Source organism: Pantherophis guttatus, chromosome 3 (assembly GCF_059756535.1).
Source record: "Pantherophis guttatus breed Tessera chromosome 3, ASM5975653v1, whole genome shotgun sequence".
NCBI classification, from domain to species: Eukaryota; Metazoa; Chordata; class Lepidosauria; order Squamata; family Colubridae; genus Pantherophis; species Pantherophis guttatus.
The window spans coordinates 82,885,283-82,913,244 of NC_142065.1; the positions used below are offsets into that span (position 1 = coordinate 82,885,283).

Below are 27,962 nucleotides of genomic sequence, written 5' to 3' on the forward strand. Positions count from 1 at the left end.
TAAATTCTCATAACTCCCAGGCATTTGGAAACTGTGGAATTGAAACTTAATATATGACAGAATATATATCAGCTAAACTTATTTCTATGCTTTGTAGAAGTTGAGGATTTGGAAAACTCAAAGAGTTGGTAGCCAAGAAACAAACAAACAAACAAATAAATAAGAGAACAAATAAAATAAATAAAAACAGCTCTCATTTGAGGTACAAATGATCAAGCTCCAATTATAGTATCATATTTTGGAAACATCATGTGAAGACCGAGCTGTCTTAAGAAGTTTCTAATGCTGAGAAAGGAGGAAGGAAAGAAGGAAAGATAAAGACCAAGCAAGATGGATGGACTCATTTACAGTGGTGATTGGGGCACCATTGGTAGACCTGAAGAGAGGTTGGGGACTGAGCATCCAAAAGAAAATATATTTAGGTAGCAATTAGTGGCCAATGTTAACTTGATGATGCAAAAGCAATCAATTAACTGCTTGTCAACATGTTAAGCCTATTCAAATGCCATATAAATTTAACACAAATGAAAAATCTGCGAGAGCATTTTCCACCATTACCATCCAGATATGTTGGTTAAATTCTGCAACATTCAGCAATATACACTGCTCAAAAAATTAAAGGGAACACAAGCAGAAGACATCCGAGATCTGAATGAATGAAATAGCCTTATTAAATATTTTGTTCGTTACATACAGTAGTTTTGTGTTCCCTTTAGTTGTTTGAGCAGTGTATAAACTACTGTATTTACTGTAATACAGTAGTTTATATTGTACTAAATACTTTATATTGTGTTAAATACTGTAAAAAGTATTTAATAAGGCTATTTCATTCATTCAGATCTTGGATGTCTTCTCCTTGTGTTCCCTTTATTTTTTTTGAGCAGTATATAATGGGTGAATGCTATATAGTGGGTGAATGTTGAGAAGTAGGGCAGGGTCTGAGTAATACTTGCATGGGCGACTCTCAGGAAATCCCCGAGCTGCCAATTTATGAAGAGAAGTCAAAAAACCAATGGCAAATTACAACCATGGGTGCGTCTCATTGAGGGAGCCTTACTCCTCATTGTCAGTGTGTTGACTATTTCGATTTGACAGTATGAGATGGTCCAGCACAGTTTCTGAGCATCGGCTGTGGAAGATTGCTCTAAATCTGAGGTCTTCAAACTTGGCAGCTTTAAGACTTGTGGACTTCAACTCCCAGAATTCTCCAGCCAGCATTCTGGGAGTTGAAGTCCACAAGTCTTAAAGCTGCCAAGTTTGGCAACCCCTGCTCTAAATCAGCGTTTCTTACAACTTGGCAACTTTAAGATGTGTGGACTTTCCCAAGCCACTACGAAACGTTGCAGCCCACACGTCGTACCTAAAAGTCGCCAGATTTGAAAAAAACTGCTCTAAATGTCCGCTGCACGAACCCAGGCAGGACCAAACTGAAATGCCATTAGTAGTCAGAGGAAGTTTTGCTACAGTGATGTCAGAACAGCAGCTACGGATAACGCACTCCTTACTCCGAGGAGCTTGAACCGACGGTAAACGCCAGGGAAGCGGACAGAAGAAGCGGAGCACAAGCCACCACTCCCTCCAAGCCTCCAGAGGGCGGCATCCTCTCCTCGAACGGTCCCCTCTTCGATGCGAACTTGCCTTGTCAGCCCGGTCACGTGTCGCGCCTGCGTCCTAAGCTCGGCCTTTTCCCATAGCGTTACGGGTTGCAGGCGTTTCGTTAGGCGGCCGTCGGCCTACGACGAAACGGGATACAACCGGCAATCATGGTCAGTACCGGGCCCAATCGAGCCGTGGTGGGGGAGGGCGGGACCGGCTTTGCATTCCCGTGCTCGGCTGGCTCCTTGTTGGCCTCCTGCCGCCTGGATGGATACCGATTCGGAAGCGGTGGGCCCGGCCGCGGAAGCGAGTTCCAGCGTGGCCTAATGGCTGCTCTCGCTGTCTTATGGGAGAGATGCTGCCTCCCTGAGCTTCATTAAAAGGGTCTCCCCGAGTCTGCCTTTCTCACCTCCTCCTGTTTCCCTCCCGACCCGAAGAGTTTCTTCCTCAGGGTCCTAAGCAACCTTTTCTTCATTAGCTTCCTCTCTTTCTCTATATGGAGGGTAGATCGTTGAATCTCCTTTAGACTGAAGCTCTCGAATGCATGAAAGGCTCCCCAGGTATGTACAGACGTGGAACTGGGCTTGGCTGAATGGAGAGAGCTGCCATCCCTGCAGGATCTAGGCCTGTGGAAGGAAGGAATGAGAAACAACAGGGGAGTCGACTTGAGGTCGTTTAATGGCTTTGCAGAGAAGCCTTAATTACGAGCCCTTCTCCTAGATAACCTTTTATTTTATTTTATTTTCCCTGAACGTGTCTGAAGTTTCCTTGACGTTTGCTCAAGTGTCTGGATATGTGTGTTTGCTTGCTTTCCAACAGCACATGGTTAAAAACCGGTTCAGGGCTGCTTCAATGCATTATGCTTTTCTCAGTGAATGGGGCTGCAGGTTAATTTTTTATTTTTTAAAAAAACACGACTTTAAATCATTGTAAGAGAGCAAGGGTCGGTCTGGCAGTCTGTCAAGCTAAATAAAGCTTGAGGTGAGTTTTTGTTGTTGCTTTGACCATCTCGCGTGCTTTTTGTGTGAAAGATGCATAATTTTGTTCTGCCATTATAGCCAGGAATAATTTCAGGAGTAGCATCCCCCCCAAAAAATAAAAAGGGGGTCCCAGTTGATCCTAGCAGACTAGGATATGATATCACAGGTTTACACTACTTTGGAAAGGGAGAAGGCTGAACCCATTTCATCAGCCAAAAGAAGTTTAATAGAAGGTGACTTTCTTTGAGGTAGTCAGAATAGGTAAGCCTGCTGGCTTTTTAGAATTCAGTTCACTGTGGGCATTGTTCCATCCACAGATATTTTCATGAGACATGGGTAGACTGACAGTACGTAATTTGGGGGAAGGGATTAAATCTTATAAAATAAATGCAAATACAGAGTGCCTTCATAAATGCATAAATTGTTGATGATAGATGGGTAGCAATAAAAAGCTTGAATGTTTACTTTCTTATATAGATGGTCAGTGCTTTTGATGATTTCCAATGTTTTCACAGTATTTAAGATAGAATTCTGTAAGCATCTACTGACAGAATGAGTTTGGCAATCCAGTTTTCCGTTTTGCACTTTATTCTGTATTTTCAGCTTCTTGGTTCTCAGACATTTTTCTCTGTCATAGACTAGGATATAACAATTGTGAAAAATTACATCTGTTTCAGCTTCTACGCTCCCCAATCCTTCATTTGACAGATTGTCATACAGGTGTTCTAACTTTTTTTTTTTGTCCATTTATTCAAGGGTTTTGTCAAAGTTGTCAAGAACAAAGCCTACTTTAAGAGGTACCAAGTCAAGTTCCGAAGAAGGAGAGGTCAGCTTCACTTCTTTACAGAGATTCAGTACATTGAATGGATCATGGCATAAAGACAACGTTTCTAAATATATTTGATCTTTTTTTTTTTTCTTATTCAGAGGGAAAGACTGATTACTATGCTCGTAAGCGCTTGGTAATTCAAGATAAAAACAAGTACAACACCCCTAAATACAGGATGATTGTACGTGTCACCAACAGAGATATCATTTGCCAGGTAAGGCCATCTTTTGATTTTGGCTATTGTGAAGAACCAATTTGCATATGTCTCCTATAGCAGTGATTTTGTGTGGATGTTTTATAACACACATAGCGTCCTTAAGTGATGAGCATCTTTAACCATGCTTTTTCTCCAACATTTGATTTTTTTTTAGACCAAAATTATATTCTGAAACTAGAATAGTCCATACTGTTCATAATACTTACCCTTTAGAAGAAAGTTATATCTGTACTATTTGGAACTTCATTTGATATTTTACTCTTGTAGACACACACGTTATACATTACCAATTACATTATGTTAAATAAAGTTTAATTACATTGCTTTATAAAACAATGAATTGCACTTCCCCTTTCAAAATCCATGTACAACTTTAGGATTCTATTGGACTCGTAACTCCTAAACTCAGTCCCACTGATTAAACAGTGACATCTCTTGTGCCCTGGGAAGAGTGCCTTCTCTGTCGCATGGCTTGCCTTCTAAGAATGAGAATCCTTCAGACATTTGTGCGGTTCTCACTCTGATGATAATTCTGAAAGGTCTTGAAACCCTGGCTGTGGATAGGTTGGATATGACTCCCTTTTTTTTATTTCTATATATATAGGAGGGATAGAGAGGGAGAGAACTTATTAGACAGATACTGTGGTTTCTTTATATTGTATTACATAATTTTTATAGTACTCATTTTAAGTTGTGAGCCGCCAAGAGTTTTGGAATTGGGCAGCAGCTAAATCTAATAAAATATATAATACTTTTAACATTTTACCAGTAATGATGTTCAAAGAAAGAATGGACAACAGGTAGCCTTTGACCTAAATTTAGTCTTGCAGTTGGGCATGGAAGAAGTGGGTGAATATGGAAAAGGACTGAAAAAAAGAGAAACAGACCTTATAAGATAGTTATGCAACACGATGCTAGAGGTGAAAACAGTATAAAGGAATATGCCATCCCTGGATTCCCGTTGTAAAAGTACTAAAAACATACTTTCTGCAAACCTGGGAAACAACATTTGGATATATACATGTAACTTTCAGATACTGAATTATGGATCTATTTGCTGGATTAAAGAGACTCAGTTTGGGAGTATTTGCTGCATAGGACAATTGAATAAATGGATTTGAGATCACTCAGTTTTCTCCTTTTTAGATTGCATATGCCAGAATTGAAGGTGACATGATTGTCTGTGCTGCATACTCTCACGAGCTGCCAAAGTATGGCGTGAAAGTAGGCTTGACCAACTATGCTGCTGCCTATTGTACAGGCTTGCTGATGGCCCGCAGGGTATGTATCTCTTGAAGATTACTATTCGTGCCTCCGTACTCACTTGGAAGATCTGCAGTCATTGATATTACCAATATGAGGAATGAATTACAAATCAATATGCACACAGCCTTTCTGTGTTAGTCCCTCAAGTTCAGTGAAAATTCTTACCAGTGAGATAAAAGGCATTAATTTATAGACAAAGCTTATGTTAAATAGATTCAGAGATTTAGGCTTGGGTGTTAAAAGAGAACCATGTCTCCTTTTTTTGTAGTACCATATAGGTTTTCCCAGTTTGAATCTCTGCTTTACAGGGGGTCTGTTATCGCACCCCATAGTGTGTAATAGTGGGGGGAGTTTGTAGCATGTCAATAAAGAGCTTGGACTCTTTATTGGCCTTTCCCAAGTCAATTAGAACACTGTTCAGGTGAGCTTTTGAACTAATATTGGGCTGTCATTTTCTGTTGGGAATTTTATCTTACTGATAAAATAGAGATTTAATGTGTATGTTTTTGTGTTCTAAATTTTATGGCATTTTATTGTATTTTACTATGTCTTACATTTTGAACTTCCTGGAATCTTGACAGAGGCGTAATATATAACTGTAATAAATGTTAAAAATTTGAAAAATGAGCAAAAATGACACGTTATGGATTAATGAGATAACCAACTCAAGGACACAATTATAGAGAAACCTTGTTTTAAATGACTACTTGGGGAGAAATAGTATTATAATAGTATTCTGAACTGTTTATTATGAAAGTACATCATCCTGGCAATGTTGGTTATCCGGGATAAGTGGTGTCATAATGATGCCATTTTACAAATGGCATGATTATGTTATTATTCAAATGAGGTAAATTGCTGAGGAAATGTGATCTAGGGGTTTTGAGGTCTGCTGTAGCAGAATCTAATAAATTGTTGTAAATCAAGTTTTCATTCTTTAAAAAACATCTAATTTTTTTTCAGATTTACAGGGTATGTTGATTTCATTCCTGTATGGTGGCAAGCATTGCACATCACTGTATAAATGAAGTGTGAACTTCTTTGTCAAGGAAAACTTAACATATGCTGTTGTTTGCAGCTTCTGAATAAATTTGGTCTTGATAAGATCTATGAAGGCCAAGTTGAAGTGACTGGTGATGAATACAATGTGGAAAGTGTGGATGGACAGCCTGGTGCCTTTACTTGTTATCTGGATGCTGGCCTTGCTCGGACGACTACTGGAAACAAAGTCTTTGGTGCTCTGAAAGGAGCTGTGGATGGTGGTCTTTCCATTCCACACAGGTAATTTCTTCCCTTCTGAATTCAATTCACATTCAGGCAACCATTTCACTATATATTTTCCCTTCCCCTCTTTTTATACATTTTTGAATATGCTCTTTTTATTGAGGCTATAACTGTGTCTAAAGTCATTTGTATTCTGTTGTGAGGCTTTGTAAATTTTTTTTATCTAAAAAAATTAACAATTTTTAAATCCACATTTATCTTTATAAATAACTCAAGGTGGTAAACATCCTCCTTTTTTCCCACCACAACAACCTGGTGAGGTGAGGTGAGCCAAAAAAGATACTGGCCCAAAATCACTTAGCTGGCTTTCATGCCTAAAGTGGACTACAACTCCCAATTTCTAATCTGGTGACTTTGCCACAACACCAAACTGGCTCTCCGTTGCCATTAAGCTATTCTCTGTAGTAGATCCAGTACTTGAGCCACGGTGGTGCAGTGGTTAGAGTGCAGTTCTGCAGGCTACTTTTTCTGCCTGCCAGCTGCCTGCAATCTGGCAGTTCAAATCTCACCAGGCTCAAGGTTGACTCAGCCTTCCATCCTTCCGAGGTGGGTAAAATGAGGACCCAAATTGTTGGGGGCAATATGCTGACTCTGTAAACTGCTTAGAGAGGGCTGTAAAAAGCACTGTGAAGCAGTATATAAGTCTAAGTGCTATTGATTTTGCTACTTATTTGCCATATGCAATTCATTGCTAAAATCTTACACGAGCTGGATGCACAAAAATCTGCTTCTCTTTTCACTTTGATTTTAGTAGGTTTTCTGAATTAAAAAATTAGTAAAATAGGGTGATTGTAGCATTGTGTAATAATCCCATCTTTTGTTTTGCTATTAACTGGCTACTGTATGATGATATCCCACTGACTGAACACTCTGTAGTTGGTGTGTGTATGATTGATCTTGGTGTTTCAAGACGGGACTGATGGTGGCTGAAACGCTTGAATCTGCCCCCCCCCCCCAACAAAACTTTTTGGAATCTTAACAATGTTATGTTCCACATCTTACCCAGTTTGCTCCCAGAGTGTATAATGCTCAGCTCTTTGTTTCATAGTACCAAGCGTTTCCCTGGTTATGACTCAGAGAGCAAAGAGTTCAATGCAGAAGTCCACCGCAAGCATATCATGGGCCAAAACGTTGCAGATTACATGCGATACTTGATGGAAGAAGATGAAGATGCTTATAAAAAACAGTTCTCTCAATATATCAAGAACAATGTAACATCTGACATGGTAATACATCTGTTTATATAAGTCCTTCAGTTACTGCTTAGCAACCATTTCATTGTAGTTAAAAAATTGCTAAAGCAAATTTGTAAGTCACCAAAACTTAGACCTGATGTCATTGCTGCATGGTTACATGTACTCTTGAGCATGGCTTATTCAATAAGTATCTAGTCCATATATAACATTGACAGATGCACCTCAGCAGAATGACTGCTTACCTGCTTGCTTGTTTGCAATGTGTGCGTGATTTTTGGCGCGTCTTTTCTACTGGCTTGCTTTCTGCTGTTTGTAAGTTTCCCTCCATCTTTCCCTGAGGTACTCCAGTTGGCTCTTGGGCTTTTTCTTACCTGTTATTCCCTCTTCCTTCGAAATATACTTTGCTGTCTGGAAAAACCACAGTTTGATTTTTATCAGACATAAAACAACTCCTTTTTTGGTCCCTGCCTGGATAAAACACAAATGTTTCAGTTTGGATAGGAGCTGCTTGAAACCAGTTGTTACATGCATGAACCATGTTGCAGATCCTTCTTCAGTCTGCTATTTGTGTATAATGGATTTTAGGGTTGAAGATACGGAAGCACTGCATTTGACTTTATTGTAACGCTCTTTCTCCTGTTTGCTTTTGTTTTCAAGACAAATGTACTAAATATGTAGTAAGTATGAATTAATCTCTAAATTATGTTGCCACAGATGGAAGAAATGTATAGAAAAGCTCATGCAGCAATACGTGAAAAACCTGCCTATGAAAAGAAACCTAAGAGAGAAGTTAAAAAGAAGAGGTAAGATGACTTTTTTTTTCCTAAGAGGAGTTCCATAGGAAACATGTACTTGTATATTAGTGAAAGAATGTATTAACATTGAAATACACACACACACTGTATATATATGGAAATATAGGGAATATGGGGAAATTCTACCAATGTCTGGAAAGGGCTGGACTAAAGGATAGCACTGATCCTGATCATAGCGAAACAGGATCTCAGCACTATATTATAGAAGCAGGGGTCTACCACACTAGACAGGACCCAAGGTACAGACTTTGCAGAGAGATCACAGAGACAGTTCAACACATAGATGCAGGCAGGAACAGCATACATTGAACAGCACAACCAATAGCTGGCATTGTGTATAGGAAGATCTGTGTAGAATATGAGCTAGACCCTCCTATGTTTAGATGGAAGATCCCACAAGAGCTTGTGTAGAGCAAGAAAGTTAAGATCCTGTGGGACTTCCAGATCCAGACAGGTACTGACCAATCAACTGGACATCGTGTTAGTAGACAATAACCAGAAGACAGCAGTGCCGATAGACATAGCATTGCCAAGTGACAGCAACATCAGGAAGAAGGGTTATGAGAAACTGGAGAAGTACCAGGAACTGGAGTGGATGTGGAAAGTAAATGTCAGAGTTGTCACCGTGGTAATAAGAGAAATGAGGGCTGTGATGCCTAAGCTGGGAGAATGGCTCCAACAGATCTCAGGAACGACATCGGAGGTCTCTCTCCAGACGAGTGCAATGCTAGGAAGAGCTAGGATCTTGTGCAGAATCCTCAAACTCCCAGGCCTCTGATAGAGGATCTGAGATTGAGGAAGATGCATACCACCCATAAGGGTGAGAAGGATATTTATTCATTCTTTGGGGGGATGCTAAAAAGGAATAATTTTTATTTTGTGTTAAGAGTTAAGTTTTTCCTGGCAAAACAATTTAATATAAAGCTTAAAACCATGTTCCTGGGTTTTAAAATTGAAAATAACTCCAGCGTGCTTGCTTGCTTATTTAGCATAGCCGCCTGTTCAGGAGCATGCCAAGTCTCCTGTTTTGCTTTTGTTGCACATCTTTCTGCGTTGGTCAAAGTTCATTAATGGATTTGGAGTAATAATTAGAGGTGTGCACAGAACAACGTTTAGTTTCAAACTGAAAAAAACCCCACTGTATTGGGAGTTGGGATGCATTTTGGCTGAGCAGTGATTCTTCAGAACCAAAACCAGGAATATCCAGAGAGGTCTTATAGGAGTGAATAGGAGAAGACTAGTCCACTGCTTTTCTCTTCATGACATGTATACAGGTAGTTCTCGAGTTATGATAGGTTGCTTAGCAACTGCTTGAAGTTCCAGTAGACTTACAACCTGGATTCAAATTCTAATGCGCACATGTGCGCACACAGATGACCACACTTTGGCCGCTTGGCAACTGGGTCACACAGCTGTTTGTGGTGTCCTGCAACTGCATTATACAGTGGTTTTGCAAAATAGCATTTCTGGTTTTTCTTCAAAACCATATCCATTGGTTCACTTAATTACCGTGGTGTTCACTTACCTGCTGTGATTCACTTACCAACCACTGCAAAAGTTGGGAAATCAGATCTGTCATTTATCAGTCTGCTTCACAACTGTCTCAAGTTGGGCTCCATTACAGTTGTAATTTGAAGCCTACCTGTACTGGCCTGTTCACCCGAGTTTCCAGTATCTGCTTTTTGCTATTTCTCCTTGTGCTATGTTGGAAATTGAGGAAATTAGTGATAACAATCTAGCTGTCCTATCCGGCCCTTAATCTTTCTAGCCTCTTCATTTTCCTACCTCCACTTACCCATCAACTCCACCACATCCTTGGCTTTTTTTTATTGGACATGGACCACTAGAAATGGAACATTTTGCACATTCCTATCATACAATTATATTTATAAGCTATGTGCAGCCTGCTTGCCTTGAAATTTCTGCTTTTGCTTGGAATATAAGAACACAGACTAATGAGCAGTAGTCCATATATGAACAAAATTTTACTCAGCTACCATAAAGCACAATATGAGGTGGTGTGATTGCATTGTACTTACATTTTCAGAAGGAAAATAATTGGTTCCCTAACATAGGCATCACTATTCCATTGTCAAACCTCAGAATGAAGCTAATTTGTATTAATTATCAGTTCTTTTGATATAAAATTGTACGATTTTCCATGCTAGTTTGAAATGTATTATCTCATAGAAAAGCGGTATTGTTTTCTGTTGAAACTAATAGCTTTCAGGTTTTCTGAAATGTGCTTATTGGGATTCATTCTTATTCATTCTAAGATCATTCACAAGTCCAGTATATTAATCTGTTTAACCAAGCTAAGAATAGATAAGAGAAGTTTGCAGAGGTGGAAGAGTCCTTAAGCAGAACTCCTGCTCAGTGAACTATTAGATGATGGAATATGGCTCACTTTATGAAAATGTTAAAAGGATGTAATGGGCAGAGACTATCATGTATGGGTGGGCAAAGGTACAGGTCATCGTCAACTGGAAGAAGAGCTGGTTTGGATGCCTTTGTGCAATTCCATGAGTAATTATTCTCTGGTGGTGTAGTATTTGACCATTAATTCTAAGGATGCTATGGTGTTGGTTCTTTTTTCTTTTCTTTTTAAGACTCATTTAAGATGGATGGGTTCTCTACATTAGCAAGAATAACCAAACCAAAATATATATATCTTTTTGCAGGTGGAACCGTCCCAAATTGTCCCTTGCTCAGAAGAAAGATCGTGTGGCTCAAAAGAAAGCTAGCTTCCTTCGGGCTCAGGAACGTGTGGCTGATAGTTAAGATGCCTTCCATAATTTTCTATGAAGATTTTGGAATACAGAATAAACTTATTGAATTAATGTTGGAAGTGTTGACTTACTGAGATTGAATTCTATCTGCCTTTGAATTAATTGATCACCTAGTTTCTTGGGTCTCCCTCTTTATGCTTACAGAAGAAGCTACAGATGTGAAGTTCAGTCTAGCTTCACTGTAGCAAATCCCTCTATTTATATCCCACTTTTCCCTTGGGGGCTCAAGGCATAGCAGTCCCTTCAGTGTTTTCCTCTCGACAGCAGTCTTATGAGATAGGTTGGGCTTAAAGAATATGATTGGCCCCAAGTCACCCAAGAAGCTTTCATGGCTGAAGATGGTCTTGCAGCTAATCCAACATCTCAACTATTATGCCTCACTGATGTTCAATGTTGACATGCTGCTAAATCTTCAAACTATTAACTATTAAAATAAAACCCACCAGGTAAGTGATAAACATCTGGGTGTATGGTTTCCTTATCAGGGACATCCAAAAGCAGCCTCTCTAATTGTGCTCTCTAGATTTGCTAGAGATACAGCTTTCCAAATTCCCAGGCACTATATAGTCAGTGACTAGAAATGAATGGAACTCAATGAAATCCCAGAAATATTTTTTTTGCCTTCTGGGAATAAATAGATCTCACCTTTGGAATCTCATCTGGAAATTTTCCAAAAATCCATTTTCAGGAACAAGAATGGATTCTGGTATTGTGGATGTTGTCTGCCCTCCTAGGACTACTGCAAGCTACTTTTCGTTCTAGCTTACCATATGAGTACATTTTTAGTCAGGTCATAGTAATGTGAGCCAGCTTAATATGCTAAAATTAGATAAATTCTATAGATGTGGTACCTGCCAGCTTTGCATGACAAAGTGTCAGCAGTTCTCAAGTCTGTTTTGTTTTAATCGGCTTCTCTTGCTTTCCATTGCTTGGCTTTAAAAAGCCCTTAAATCTTGATTTTGTTGACTTTGCAGTTCAGACAGCACTCTTAAAACTCTTTCCCCATTAACAAAAATGAAATTCATCCTTAGAAAAGAACAGAAGCTGTAATCAAGGGGAAATATGCAATAAGAAGATTGAGATTGCTTTTCAGGCTATATTTGTGTAGCTGTATATCAAGATAATTCTTTAATAAACAGTCTATTTTTAAAAAAGTGAATACTGGAGAACAGCATAACCACAGATTTTAATATTCAGGAAAGATGCAGTATAACTTTTCTCCAGGAACTGTTCAAGATATACTAAAATACTAAATTATGCTTAAGTTAACTTGATTTCTGCCTTAGTTGAGTTTGGATTATTCTGAGAATGATATACATAAATATAATTTCCCTTCAGATCTCAGGCTTATACGTGTGTTGAATAGAGATTGTCTTCCACCTTGAGCTTTTCCCATGTTCAGATGAAATGGGACCTGCATGCTAGTGTCTGTTCAGACTGGATGTGTGTTCTTGACCTACATCCTTTATTTAATAGAACTGATGATAAAGCCAATATTGGGTGGGTCTAAATTTGGATTTATCAAAAAAAATCTGACTTTAAATTTTTCACTTGAAATGAACTTAAGGATAACTTATTTTTTCTCAAGGCACTAATTATCTTCAAGAATTTTTCTTGATAATAAGGTTTTGGACAAGACTTCTTTGTTCTTTCAGTTACATTTCAGAACAGGTTACATGCTTCTTTTTGGCATTTCTTGGTTTTCAAGTACTTTCTCTGAAACTCCTGAGTAGCTGTAACTTGTCCTGTCCAAGAACTTACTTTCCCTGGTCTGTTGCGGTGTACAAACTCTCCTTCAATAAGGACATAATTTTTTGGGGGAAAACTTCCTATGTAATCCCTTTATAAGTACTAAAGGTGGTACATCATCTCTAATAAGCCAAAAGTATAGCTTCAAAAGAGTCAGAAACAAATCTGTAATCATGGGTTTAATAGATGGGAGAACTGTAGAGCTAAAATACAATCTCCATCTTCCTGGTAGAAGTGATTTCATGCAGCATCTTTTGTAGATAGCCATTAATCTCACTCGTTCAAGTAGTATCACCAAGCTGGCCTTGGTTATTGGTCATGAAAGGCTAAAAAATCTTGTATTGAGTAAATTTGAGACCACCAGAATGCTAATTTGACAATTAAAAAAAAACACTGAAAATCAGCAAGGAGAAAGCAGCCTTCTGCATTATTGCCAAGATAATTACATGAATATGCCCATGAAGATACCTGGAATCACACTTGGAAGCTTTAGATGTTATACCTACAATAGTATTGCCATTGAGGATATGTTGTTTTGCTTTTTGCTATCTATTATTTTAAATATAGGATTCAGATATTCCTAATAACTAACCTGTGAGAAAAACTAGATTCGGAATCAACATTTTCTTGAGGGAGTGTTGCATAGAGAGATTCTTCTTGCTCCTAGAAATAAATACGTTTTTGTTTCTTTTAAAACAGGGCAAAAGTTGCAGGATAGAGGGTGGGAAGTGAGGTACATCATCTCCCCAAACAGCTTTTGCTCAATAGCTGGAAACCAGAAATCTGTGGGAACATCCAGGTGTATTGAAAGATAGTTTAAAGAATCTGATTTTTGTAGAAACAGGCAATGAGCCTAACAAGGAATTTTTATTATATTACATTTCTGTTGTGATAAATCTTGAGTTTTATTGTAGAAATTAAGGAACTGGTTTTTTTAAATAGCCTTGATCACGTTTCAGGCTTGTTCCAGATTGTATTGGTTTTTCTTTTAACATCTTGTAAATAAAGTACCAATCTCTTTATTGGGATTTTGGCCGAAAGAAACCTCATTTGTAGCAGTTGTAGTCACGTATTTTCTTTTTTTAAATGAGCAGCTGCTCTTCTGTAACAGTTTTGCGTTACCTTTTTTAAATCACTATTTCCATGCTAATATTTAAACTAATACTGATTTTTCTTTTAATACACTTTGCTTTTATATAATTCTTGTGGAATAAGACTGTCTCAAGGGATTGGATGTGGAAGGGGAGGGCTGATACACTCTTGCTATACAGTTTAACAAGATGATCAGGCAGGCACGATGGTAGAGTAAGGAAATGATCTTGATGGAAATATGACAAGCTGTTACCTAGAGGAAAGGACTAAAATGTTAAATCCAGGTTAACATTCAAAGGTACATCAGGCAGACCCATCCTAATTCATTGAAGTAGAAGACGGGTGATTGGATTTGGGAGAGGTGGGCTGAGCCGTGATGGCATAGAATGCAGTACTGCAGGTTACTTCTGGTGACTGCCAGCAGTTCAGTTTTCACCGGCTCAAGGTTGACTCAGCCTTCCATCCTTCCGAGGTCAGTAAAATGAGGATCCAGATTGTTGGGGGCAATATGCTGACACTAAACTGCTTAGAGGGTTGTGAAGCGGTGTATCGGACTTTCAAGACCAATACCAGTCCCCTAAGTAGGCCAGACCATGAAACCATTTCTACATGAAGGAAAAAACTTACTTTTATCAAAATTGGCTATAGTAGAAGGTCCCTGGTTCAGTAGACCAGTGGTTTTCAAAATAGGCCATATGGCTTCCTCGGGACGGGGGCACCCAAACTTAACTGCTAAGTATTTGACCAAATTGATGAAATCCTCAATCTTGTTCTCTATTTTAGCAGCATGCTTACTAAAAATTACTAGTTCATAATAAATATATAATGAAAACAACAGTCTCTAATAAATGGAGTTCTATATTCCAGCTACCTTCTGTATTCTAGCTACCAGCAATTACAGTAGTACTTAAAATTTGTGAAACCTTTTAAATTGTTCATATTTCTGCATGATGACCTAATTTGTGATCTGCTCTCCACACAAGTCCTAAAGCCAAAGAACCCATTTAGAACAATTTAAGTCTAAAACGTGTTCGTTTATTCATGGAGGAAAATGATCCAAATTTATGTACATGTATGGTTTGTTTAATGTAAAAGTCTGGAATTATCAATTCATTTGAAGGAGAAATGTGTTTCAATGAATAGCGTGATAATCAGGTGTGAGTGTAGGAAGTCTTGCCTTATTTAAAAGACAGAATTCTGGGTATTCATCAGTATGAGGTATGAGGAAATATGTAATAGTTTGAAAAAGATTTCTGACATCTAAAAATAGTTGTTGATGCTCACCATGCTGGAAGAATTAAGAAAACTTTCCAAAGAGCTCCACCAGTGCACTGTCGGGCAGATCATGTGCAAATGGAAGCAATTCAATACCACTGTTTATTCATTCATCCATTTATTTATTAATTCAATTTGTATGCCGCCCCTCTCCGAAGACTCAGGGCGGCTCACAATGCATTTAAAATCATTATAAAAAACATTTAAAAATTAAAAACATTAAAAATCATTCACACCATTCATGGCCGGATCTCGCTGGATCACAAGAGTGAGATCAACGGCCCCAGGCCTGCCAGAAAAGCCAGGTCTTCACCGCTTTTCGGAAGGCCAATAGGGTGGGGATGATCCGGACCTCAGGAGGTAACTGGTTCTAGAGAGCTGGGGCAGCCACAGAGAAGGCCCTCCCCTGCGGGCCTGCCAGCCGGCATTGTTTAGCTGATGGGACCCGGAGGAGGCCAACTCTATGGGATCTTACCGGTCATTGGGAGTTATGTGGTAGAAGGCGGTCTCGAAGATACCCTGGCCCTGAGCCATGTAGGGCTTTAAAGGTAATAACCAACACCTTGAATTGTGACCAGAGATCAATAGGGAGCCAGTGCAGCTCGCGGAGAATTGGCGTAATGTGGGTGTACCTAGGTGCACCCACGACAGCTCACGTTATGTTACCCTGTTACCCTTCCCAGAAGTGATTGATCAACTAAGATCACACCAAGAGCAGTGCTTGTACTATTCAAGGTCTCAAGGAACTTCAAGATAACATCTAAAGAACTAAAGGCCTTTCTTGCATTGCTAGATGTCAATGTTCATAAGACCACCATCAGAACAGCACTAAACAGTGGTGTGCATGGCAGGAATGCAAGGAGAAAGTCATTACTCTTCAAAAATAATATTGCTGCCCATGTACATAAACCATGTGAATAAGCCAGATGATTATTGGAAAAATGTTCTGCGGGCAGATGAGAACAGAATAGAACTTTTTTTTAATTGAATGACAAGTATTATGTTTGGGAAAGGCAAACTCAGGATAAGACCCTTATACCATCTGTGATGGTAGCAGTATAACGGATCAGGATGGTTTGCCCAGGGCCGTCTTAACAGCATTATGGGCCCCGGGCAAAGCAGTGTACTGTGGTCCATACGACAATTACTCACAGGAATAAAGATGTAAATGGTTGATAAAATTAAGCATATATTTATTGGCACTTCCAACAAAATCAGTGTTGAAACATTAAAAACATGTGGGCTCATATCATCTATGGAAAAAAATCAGTGTTAATTTCTATTAATGCATGTTAGTATTAATAAAAAAATACAGTAAAATGTAATAAATATGTTGCTGTATTTATATGATACAAGGTGCATTGAAGGGTTAGCATACAGATATTAGTATGGGGCCCCTATGCTCATGGGGCCCACGGGCAAGTGCCCATCAGGCCCATGCATTAAGACAGCCCTGGGTTTGCCATTGATAAACTATTCACTGATAGAAGTATGAATTCTGAATTGTACCAGTAAATTTTACAAAAATATCAAGATATCTGTCAGTGAACTTGGGCTCCAGTGAAAGCGGGGTGTACAGCATGACAACAATCCATGTATAATCAAAGAATGGTTAAAGCAGAAAAAAGTTAATGTTTTGGAATGGGCTGTCAAAGTCCTCACCTTAATTCTATAGAAATCTTGTAGGAAGCAGGGAATTCATGCAATGAAGCCTACAAAAAACTAATTGAATCTATTCCATAAAAGGAATTGGTTAAAATTCATTCAAGCTGATGTTCAGGACTGACCAACAGTTATCTGAAACATTTAGTTGCAGTTATATGAGGACACATCGCTTACTGAAAGTGAAGATTCACATATTTCTGCCACACAAGAGTATAGATTTGGATCATTTCTCTCAAATGAACTATAAGGTTTTTGACTCAATTGTTTAAAAGGGTTCTCTTCACTTAGTTTTTGGGCTTGTGTGGAGAACAGATCACATTTTAGGTCATATTAATGCAGAAATATTTAAGTTTATCCTGGGCTCTTATGGGAATCCCTAAATTGAAACTGAATAGAAATGGCCAACTGTGTAATAGTGAAGCATCTTCCCCGATCTCTTCCATCACTACATGAACTTTTCAATCTCAAGAGGAAAGCAGAGGCACCCTATTTAGGGCATGTCAAGTTTTTCAACTTTCAATTTCCAAACATTAGGGAGTGCTCAAAAGTTGTGACATACCTTGGGGATTATAAAGATATTTTGGTTATTTAGATATGCTTGGTAACTAAATACATAAATATAACTTTAACATTTTGTTTCATTAATTTTATTGCATTCTATTGACTTATATAAAAAAATTATTAAATGCAACTGTAGCCCAACCTATTTCACTAGGGGACAGTAAAGGGCTATCTGCTAAAACAGAGAATCAAACAAACCTGTCATCTCAACAGATTTAATCCAGGTTCGGGTTTTCTATTCCTCAATCATTTTTGCTTTGCAGCAATCAGCCTTTGACAAAATGAATCAAATTCAATCATCAAAAGTATCTTTTTTTGTTAGAAGAATATGAAAACTACAAGCAGAAACCAGTGTTTTGGACTTATTTCAACACACCTCTGTCCACTAAAATTGTCATATGTATTTGTTTCTTGTATTTGGAGAGGATAAGGCATGCATTATACAGACTCAACTATGGAATCAAATTGAACCTTGTTGAGCTCTTGCTATCTTCAGCATTTTATGCTAATAATTACCAAAAATAGTGTTTCTACCCAACATGTATCACTACCAGAAAAGGGAAATAGTTCCAGTTTATTGTAAACAGTTCATATTTAAAATAAAAACCTGAAAGTGGTATAACAGCAATCAAAATAAAATACAGTACAAACTGCATTGCTAACGAGTTCCATTATTCCAAACTTTCAAATATATTTTTTTCCACTGAGCAATGACTGTTAAATATTGACATTCAGACTTACCATGGATTTGCTTATTAAAATTTAAGAATGTTTACTGGTACCACTAATAAATGCGGTCTCTTGTCAATTTAAAAACAAAGTGGACATTGTGCAAGAAAACTGTTAGTAAAAATATTTATACAAGGCAAAAATGTACAAGACCCTAAAGCAAATAATGTCACACATTATACAGGGAACAATAGTTCTTTTGTCTTTATAAGTGCATGTTTGAGGGGTTAAAAAAGAATGTTTTGTTGATTTCAAAAAGTGAAATTGTCAATAATTTTTGTCATTTTCTTGTCTTATAAAACAAAACTGAATCAAGTCAAGAGCTAAAGGTGAATTAGTGTCAAGAGGAACATGCACAAGTGTTTCAGAAGAGGTCTGCTAAACAACTATGTTGAATAATGTAGTTTATTAACTAGCTAGGTGCTAAATAAGATTCCAAAGATTATCCATGTGTGATCAAAGTTGCCATTTCTTTCTAGAACTGGTGACTATGGCCTGTAGTCCTGAGAAAAACACATAACAGAAATGGAAAGTACTACATAATTTTAAAAAAATCCAAGGATAGTGGTGAACACATGTATCTTATCACTGCTGTGTTTCATTTTGTTGTTTTGTAAGCAATGCCAAAACCAATATTCATTAGCTTAAGACAAATGGCACTTTAGAAATTAGTTCATCACATAATATGAAAACAAACCTATACATTCTTACAAAATCGGCTTGAATGTAATATTCTAGTTTCCAAAGTGCATATGGTGAAAGCAAACAGTTCGATGGTTGAAGAAACAAATATGATTACCTCCCAATAGGAATCTTCCACCTTACACTTACAATACTGAAATTACTTCAGGACAGTCATACATAGAATTTAACTGTTGGATAGGCTTTCTTTTGGTGAGATTGTCCATTATAATTTAAATACTTTGCTGATAAAAAACGAGGACTCAATCATTCAATTTCATTAAAACTGTGATTTGTACAAACTGAAGCTTCGGGATCTCTTTGACTTCTTACTTTCAAATGTATAATGCTTAATACTTTTTAATAAATCTGTTCATATAATCCAACTGATTACTGTAGTTTATTGAATCTTATATTTCATATTGCTGCTAGTGTGTGTGCATGATTGTGTGTGCAACTTATAAATCCTTAGATGCTAGAATGGTACAACAGTTATTTTTAACTAGGAGATTTAGCAAACTTACTAACATTCAATGTATGTATGAGGTAAATGTGTATACAAATGTAAAAATCTAACAAAAAGTTCTGGTTCGAAAAACTTCCATTTTAAAACATTTTCAATTATCACATTAATTTTCTCTAAAAATTACTAATGTGCAAATTCTGCCATGCTAAAATTAATAGATAATCCCCAAAATATTATTTTAAAATAGTAATCTAATAGTGATGGATGCTTCAGATTGATGATTGTAAAGAAACTTCAGAATTTTAAAAATCACACTTCAGATCTTTTTAAAAGCACCACAATACATTTTTGTAGCTTTTTGAGGGGAAGCAAGAACACAAAATAAAGATATAGTAATTCAAAAGAACATAAGGAAACTTCTCATGCCTGCAAGGTGGTAGCTTTGGAACAAGAGTAGGGCCCTAGATGCAATCAGTCCCTCATCTACTTGGACTAAATGATATCACAGTTTAGGGACAAAGCTCTTCCCCTTACACATTTAGTTCAAATGAGAAGCCTGTTTGAATCACTAGGAATTATTTCATAAAGTAACCAGCATTTACAAAAATGGCCACTAAGAGTGCTTTAAACCGATAACCCACACAGCCAACTTCGCCCATCCTGTTCCATTCCTTCTAACTTTTCCCTTTTGCTAAAGATAAAGGGCAAACAAAGTACAGGGAACAATTCTTTCCCAGGGAGCAGTTTGATACTTGGGATGTTGTCAAGAGGAGGTATTAATACATTTATTCAAAGGAAGAGGGGGGGGTCTGCTGTATCTGAGTGGGAGGGTCTTCCACTGCCAGAGGAAGCAGCTTGGCTAACTGAAACTGCTTCATGATGCAGAGGTCCTTGGGTAGCTCTCTTTAGCTATTATTTAGAAATGGAAGTGCGATCGGTGTTTTTATACTGTCCTACTTCAAGAATTCCCAGTTTTTAATAATATGTCAGGCAAAAGGGTAGGCTAGACTTCAAATGTTAGATATTTTTTTTTTTACATTTAGGAAATTGATCAGTTGAATACATGTAAGTTTATAAATTCTATAGAACGGATTTCCTGGGATTGTACCAAATGATCTCTCCATATGTATAAATTTGGCTTTTAGTAAGTTTCTAAAGAAACAGAATGAATACTAACAACAGAAGGCTCTTATGAAATCTCTTAAGCCAGTGAAGGGTAAAAGGGTAACAGGGAATTAGTATTCTTTCCAGCCAGGAGTGTTGTAGCCATATGGCTTCAGTAGTCTGACAGGCATACATTTTAAGTACACATATAACTCTTCAATTGGGGAAAAATATGTCTGAAAGAGAACTGATAAAAGATGAGGATAATGAATGTTTCAAAAACTATAAAGTATGTTTCACAAAAAGTGGTGAGTTCCTACAGCAGCAACTGTATCTTCTTCTGAGACAAAGCACCTAAGAATCATCCGTATGAGATATTTTCTTCCACAATAGAGTTTTCAAGTTATTGAGTATTAAGGAATGTTCCATTTCCATCTGATTGGCTGAAACTTTCAGGGCAATGCAAGAGTACAGTTGTTTCTCTAATTCTTCATGTATTTCTAAAGGAGCCCCAAGAAGCAGATAGTCTTTAAGCAAATGGCACACCTTTGCTAAATTTGGCTGAATTATTTCTGTAGTACATTTCATTTTACTTTGGTCACATACAGTTCTACAGTCTGAGCCATATACACAATCCAGGTCAGACTCACAGTGACGATCTTTAATAAGTTCTTTTAAATTCATTTCTGGCACTATTTTTCTCATATCCAACATTTTTAAGTCATATTTATCATTATAACCCAGGTTTTTGGCACTCATATCACACATGAGAAAATTTCCATACGGTCCATGGAAAATGTCTTCCACAAATTCTAGGAGCCCTATAGCTATTTTTGCCTTTCTCGGCCACGATGGAGTAAACCACTGATCCATGCTCCTTCTGAAACCAAAAGGAATGAAAAGTTCTAAGATCCACGGAAGGCTTATTCCAAAAAGAGAGGTATATTCAACTTTTTCCATCACATAAAGATCTCCACAAAACCCCAACAATTTGGGAGTGTGTTCTTTATCCTGGAGAATTACCATGAGCAGGAATTCATTTAACTGGAGAAGTGCCCATGCTGACTTTGCTTCTGGCAAGGAAACACGACCATCTTTATTCCCATCAGCCACAGTCAAGATGAGATTAACCAATTCGGGAAGATTTCCTTGCTCTCCCAGTTTTGCCTAGAAAGAAGTCACATATATATGTTGAAATATCAGGTGCACTCAGTTCTTATTTTTAATTAAATATTGCTTATTGTCAGATGAATTTTCAAAAAATTTAACAAAATAAGTATCCCAGCAGTGAGATAACCTTAAGCAATGCAGCAGGTTCACATTTACTAATATCAAATTTTACTACAAATAAGTGTGTTTAAAGGTAGCTGCTTTACAAAATACCAATTGTATAACTATTGAACAAAGCAAGTGTCTCCATCCTAAAGGTAAGAAGAAGACACAGTGACTGAAAAATTCCATTTCACCACCCAGCATTCATCTTTTATCCTCTGCACTTTCCTTATAGTAAAGTTAGCTATAATAATATAATCACATCACCATATTTCCTGCAGACCCACATGATTTTGTCTAACCTGTTTGTGGGCATCTTTGACCTGTTTGGTCTCTATCCTTGGTAATTTTGGTGGTGTTTTTTGGTTCAAAAGACCTATAGGAGCAAAGGTTGTTATCCATCAACATTAGGACAATTTCATTCAGCATTAATTCAGATTCATTTCTTAAAATGATAAAATATTCTCATAATTTGAGAATATTATTTGCAGCTGGGCTTCTTTTATTTTATTACAGATATATTTGTGTGACTGTTTTCTAATAAGCTATTTAAAAGGGAAAATAGATTAAACATACAATGGCGATGTTACCTAATTTGGTAATGAAACATCTGCAAGAAAATAACCAAGGTTAGAGAGCACCAAGGACCTCACAGATTAAAAATGAATTACCAATGCAATTTTTCATACTTGTACTTAATCCAAGACCCAGCTATATTTTAATAGTTATAAGAGTTTTTAAACACTACACATGGAGCCTTTAAAAAAGTAAGAGCAGTAACAGAAAGACTGTCAACTGAATTGCAATGGCAGTTTCTTATTTGTAATAGCCAATTTATAGCAGGATCATAATGGGGAGGGAGAATTTAAAAAGTTCATTTCATGCAATCCTTATAAAACTTCCCAACACAAAGTCTTAATTTTAATCTAATGCTTTTGCCACAAATATGAAGTAATTAAATAATCTGTCTAGTATCATTACTTCCAGCTCAGTCATCATCCCTCCAGGCAAAGGAGAAATAATATACTTACTTTAAAAAGCCCATAGACCATCTCTTTGAATTTTTGAACTGTAGTTCCTCTAGTTGGTTTATCAAACAGAATTGTTTCCTTCCTTGGTTCTAGTTCAGTTCTGAGATCAATATGAGCAATTTCTTCCATCTGGCATTTTATAACTCCTTGCAAATTACCCCATTCTCCTAAATACATCTGTACAAAATGGAATAAACCATGATTATAGGTGGAAATTTATCTTTTAACACAAATGCTCTCTGTAATTGATACTCAGTATTTCACTGACTAAATTGTTGGCTTAAATAAGATGACCTGATTTTCTGGATAACAAATCTTAAAATGTACATGCTATTTATACAAATATAGTATTTATAAAAGAACTGTAGCTGACAAGTGCTAACCTAGACAAAGCATTCCCACTACTGCTAAACTAGTACTTATATGCTGTGTTTATATAAAAATGCCACATGCTGTCTTTAAAAGTACTAAATTTAAGTGAATTTCAAAATATCAGATGAGCAGTTGTCCTTGATTTCTTCATTCTTCTCCCTTGAAAATAAGACATAGAAATAAGGCAACCTGAAGACAGTGACATATATAGGTGAAATAGAAGTTTAAAGTTTATAGCATTATTTAAATTATTTTATACAGAAATATTTTAATGTATTTCATTACAATGAGACTAGCTTCTTCACTCAGCTTTTACAGAGATGGAAATAAAAGTTGGTTGCATAGTGATAACTGTACTCCTAGAACATTATTTAGCAGTTGTCATCAAACACTTTTAACAATATATACTTTTTGCATGGTATGTAACATGGAAAAGCAAAATGCATTTGGTAAAGGATATTCTGTAATTTTTAGTAAATCACGGCTAATAAGCATTTAAAATTCATACATTATTGTACATTTTGACATGTACTTTAAATCATTACTAAATATACATTTCACACCCATTTGATTTATGGCACTAATTAATAACCATAAAATTAAGACATTTCTTGAATGCAGTATTATTAATAAACCACTGTTATAAATTATTTTATAGTAACAGGTTTTAAATGAAAATCTAGATGATGCTGCTCCAGCTTAAAATCGGATGTGACTAAACAGTAAAACTCATTTCAAAAATTCAAAAACTACTGTAGCTGAATTGGGTCCTTACATTCCTTCCTATTTGGCAATTTTCCCTAAAGAGTCCTTTTATCAAGTCCCTTTGCAGATGATTTTGCAAGCCTCAAAATACTATGATGGATGCAAACTTTAATATAGTGTGGTAAGCTTTATAGATTGGGGAGCTACATGTTACATTAAGTATTGTGTGTAGGAGACACGAGCAAGATTAATTTGTCATAACATCACTAGATAGAACTGATCTTTTCAACCTTTTAAAAATAATTCAGGTAGTGGGATTTCAAGGATAAAATGAATAACTTAACCCTCTGCATGCTTAAGACATTTGCTCTTAACCCTTCCTTATAACTTCCCTCAAAGCCAAACTTTCAGTCCTTGGATAGGAGGCAGTCCTGTTCTGTGCTGTTGCTAGCCGTGAATACAGATAGTTCTTGACTTCAGTCCGTTAATTGACACCTGAATTACAGTTGTTAAGTTGTGCCAGTTAAGCAACCATGCCCAAATTTATAACCTTTTTTGCAGCAGTCCTTAAGTGAATTACCGCAGTCCTTAAGTGAATGCTGCAATTATTAAGTGAATCCATTATCCACAATGGGTGGGTTTTTTTTGCTGAAAACCAGAAGTAAACACCAGTTTTTAACAAAAAACACATTGTAAATCTTGGTCATGTGACCGTGCGATGGTGCAAAAGGGTATAAATGCCAGCTGGTTACCAAGAGCCCAAAATGTAATCAGGTGATCATGGAAGGAGATGGCAGCCCTACTTCAAATCTGGGTTGTAAGTAGACCTGGGGAGATCTGCCGCAACATTGTATGGTCATTAACCAATTGATTGTAAGTTGAGGACTATCTGTAGGTATTTTGTCAAATTGCTGGATGTTCTGGTATTTCTTTTTTGTCATAGTCCAGAACCGTTCTATGTCTTGCAGTGTGAAGGGGAAAAGAGAATTATGTAGATTGGGAAAAAGAAAATCTGGAGAAATATGAGAAGGAGAAACAATAGCATGGTAGGATATTCTTAAACATAATGCCTAGCATTCTCCTCCATATTACAAAATACTTGATTAAGTCAATTCTTTATTATAAAACACTATTAGCAATATTGCATGGATTCGGTAAATAACTAAGCAAATTCAAGGTTGGCTTTGGTTTTTTAAACAGTTCTGTTTTCTCTGACATTTACAAACTAGTATACCTTAGAATAACTAAAATGTCTGTGTTTGCAGCAATCACTATATTTAGATGGATGCAATTTTAGGGGGTCAAATGAACCAATTGAAGTCCTTATTAGGAGACATTAATCACTGCTCTCTGTAGTTTTTTTATCTTTAATATATGAAATCCATTTTCATCTATTTTCAACTGAAGCATTATTTAAAGTAAAGTTACACAGTATTATTTATCATTTCATGTTTTTTTTCTGAAATAAAAAAAATAAATCAGAGTACTAATACCTGATTGTTGGGTTGAGTTGACAAACATTTTCTGAAATAAAGTGTTTGTCTTGTACACAGGCTACTACATGCTGATCCATCAATAACCCCACTCTTGTATTTATCACACTGGAAAAATGGAAAAATTATACGTGAGAATTGCTATAATTTTAACCAGCAGCAAACTCAAAAAATGTTATCATATAGCTCCTTAAATATAGATCTCTCAGTATACAGATTCCCTGATTCACTATTGTATTCCTTCACATAATTCCTAAACAATATATAGCTATTTTTTTCCTCTCCAGTGAACTGAGATTTGATAATTTAATAAGTAAGCTACATCAGGGTTTTTTTTTCTAATACTATTTCTCATGACAACAAAACAAAAACCAAGAACATAAACTACTGCTTTATCTTATTAGACAAGTGCAACAGCAAAAGTTGGTTAATTCTTTCATAACATTTCTCTCATATTTAATTTATAAGAAAATACTAAAGGTAGAAGAGCCAGTCAGGAATACCAACGAACCTGATTTTTTCAAAAATATACTTACTATTATTTTCTTGCAGTCATGCCCTCTGCAAAGTTCTGTGTAAGATGAGTACTGAACATAAATAATCCAGCTGCCAATAAATACTCCTAGCCAAGAGAAGAAGAGATATTTCATCCGCATATAAGAGAAGCGAACCTTGAGACAAAGACAAGTGGAAAGGGAAAAATTCCAGTCATATTTACGATATTTAAGAAAATCTTAGTTCCCCTGTGCTAGAAATGAAGCATATAACAACAAAATTTAAAAAAAGACTTCTGTTTCTCTCTCTTCTTTAGAATTCTAAAGAGGCAGGAAAAAATCTGGGGAACTAGACCATCTTCATTCATTCTATGATTGGCACACAAGTTCTCTATCGTTCATCTCACCTGAAATCAATCAACCAACACACACGCACATGTATGAATTATATACCTGACTCTGAGCTTTATTCTCATTCTGATACTAACCCAACAAGCCTATCTACCCTACAATATACCAATGATCCCATAGCAAACTTATTCATGCCCAGATCTAGCTTATATGCATGTCTTGACTTCCTTTTTTGCAATTCTAGGTTACTCACAGAATAGCATCATAGACTTCCTTTCCTGTTTCTGTCATTCATTCTCCCACTCAGCTCACCCCCCCCCGAGCATTTTTTCCTCCCTCAATTAATCCTTATTGTTATTTGCCTGACCTCTTCTTTCTACAACAGTAATAGACTGAAAATGTGAAATGGAAGAAAGGACTAAGTTCAACACAAAATTCCTTTTCTGCAGTCACGAATAATGTTGTATGCCAGACTGCTTCTCCCACGTTCTCCTAATTTGGGAATGTCCAAATTTCTTCATAATATTGCTCTTTTCTACAACATAATTTGGGCTTTATTAGACTTGGACTGGTGACTCTCCATATTTTACAAAAGAATAGCTTATAGTAGCCTCAAGCTGCACGGCTAATATTAAATAATGGTTGTAGTTAAAAATTCAAAGTAATATCCAAACAGTACCCAATTATAGTATATATATAAATTAGGGATAGTTGGACAGTATGCAGATTTGGAGAGAATGAAGCAGTTATCATGTCCTATTATTTGTGCTTTTGCCTGGGAAATCTAGTGCAGCATGGCAACTATGCATATATTTTGTTTAACCTTACACGCAGAGAGACACACAGGAGTCAAGAGTTCAGATATATATTATCCACTCTAACCTTCCTGGAGTCTTCCATCACTGTTTATACATGTTTTCCTTTCCCAGAGAAGACATGTTCACATTGCCTTTGAAATGAGCCAGGAACTTCGCAGCCGTCTACCTCCGAGTCAGACGGAACTTAAATGTGGCAGAATAGGAGAGGCAAATTGAAGCTCTCTCAGTTCCAACAGTTCTCGTCAACAAGGCACTATGCTTCAGGCTGAACGGACTAATCAAACAAATATAGAGTATGCTCCAGCCGGTAGCAGGGACTCTGAGGCCGCCAATAGAGCAGACAAGATGGATATAAATGGTGGCACTGGTTGTACCGGCAAGCCGGGAAACCAACTCACCCATCGGCAGCTGCAAGTAATAGAGATGTGCCAGCCGGGACAGAGCTCCGAGGAGTATGGGAGAGTTGGGCCGAAGCCTCAGAACCAGTGGTGGGATTCTGCCGGTTCTAGGCGGTTCGGCCGAACCGTTTATTAAATTGCTGGCTCACCCCGCCCCTTGCCCCGCCCCTCCGCACCACTATTTATTGCCAATAAATAGTGGTGGGCGAGGGACGGGTGAGCCAGCAATTTAACAAACGGTTTGGTGGTTTTTTGTAATTTTATTGGCCCGGGGAGCTTCAGCATAGGCTAATTAGCCCGTTGATTAGATCGGCCTCCCGACTCTCAGCTGATTTGCTCTCAGCTGTTTTGCTCAGGGCTCTGCTGCTTGCTTGCAAAGAGTGCTACAGATTTTTTTTCCCCTAGCTATCCTGAAAAACGAAACTGAAAGTAAAGCAGGCTGTTAGCTTTGCTGTGGCAATGTTGGAAAATTGGGCAGGCAGATTTCTTTTCTTTTCCTCACCAAAAAAGGTAGGTGCAAACAATGGGAAATTTAGGGAAAAAGAGGAGAGTTCAAGATTTTAAAACACAAAAGAAAAAAAGCTCTATTTAACTAGGGAATTGTAATAATTGAGATACTATGAATTGTATATTGTGTTGAAAGCAGAAATGGTTAAGTTGTGGTTTGGAGGAATATATGGGGGAAATTATTTGGTTTATTATTATTGGTAAATATAATTAATTGATTTGTAAGA

At 37.1% G+C, this 27,962-nt stretch overlaps 2 protein-coding genes and 1 non-coding gene across 7 annotated transcripts in view; 2 read left to right on the forward strand and 1 right to left on the reverse strand.

The window, feature by feature from the left end:
- Positions 1-1,485: 1,485 nt before the first annotated feature.
- Positions 1,486-11,023, forward strand: RPL5 (ribosomal protein L5). Its single transcript, XM_034437247.3, has 8 exons — positions 1,486-1,766; positions 3,333-3,402; positions 3,504-3,619; positions 4,769-4,903; positions 5,967-6,169; positions 7,221-7,398; positions 8,083-8,171; positions 10,865-11,023. The coding sequence occupies exons 1-8, from the start codon at positions 1,764-1,766 to the stop codon at positions 10,962-10,964; spliced, it is 894 nt and encodes a 297-aa protein (XP_034293138.1). The 5' UTR covers positions 1,486-1,763; the 3' UTR covers positions 10,965-11,023.
- Positions 7,011-7,099, forward strand: LOC117677365 (small nucleolar RNA SNORD21). Its single transcript, XR_004594777.1, has one exon. It is a non-coding gene; the product is annotated as a small nucleolar RNA SNORD21 (small nucleolar RNA).
- A 6,835-nt stretch (positions 11,024-17,858) lies between the features above and the next one.
- DIPK1A (divergent protein kinase domain 1A) overlaps positions 17,859-27,962 on the reverse strand; it is a 33,473-nt gene continuing 23,369 nt past the window's right edge. For 4 of the 5 annotated variants that reach the window (XM_087889971.1, XM_034437243.3, XM_060690041.2 and 1 more), the window contains exons 2-5: positions 25,704-25,838; positions 25,168-25,275; positions 22,598-22,774; positions 17,859-21,461 (exon numbers count right to left, since the gene is read on the reverse strand). In XM_087889971.1, coding sequence (XP_087746097.1) covers positions 20,649-21,461; positions 22,598-22,774; positions 25,168-25,275; positions 25,704-25,838 — 1,233 coding nt within the window. In that variant the 3' untranslated portion in view covers positions 17,859-20,648. The remainder of the gene's footprint in view (positions 21,462-22,597; positions 22,775-25,167; positions 25,276-25,703; positions 25,839-27,962) is intronic. The other variant, XM_087889972.1, reaches the window with a different exon arrangement.

Coding starts and splice junctions, on each gene's coding strand:
- RPL5 (XM_034437247.3), top strand. Junction 3,403..3,503: donor CAAGTTCCGAAGAAGGAGAG/GTCAGCTTCACT, acceptor TTTCTTATTCAG/AGGGAAAGACTGATTACTAT. Junction 6,170..7,220: donor GGTCTTTCCATTCCACACAG/GTAATTTCTTCC, acceptor TTTGTTTCATAG/TACCAAGCGTTTCCCTGGTT.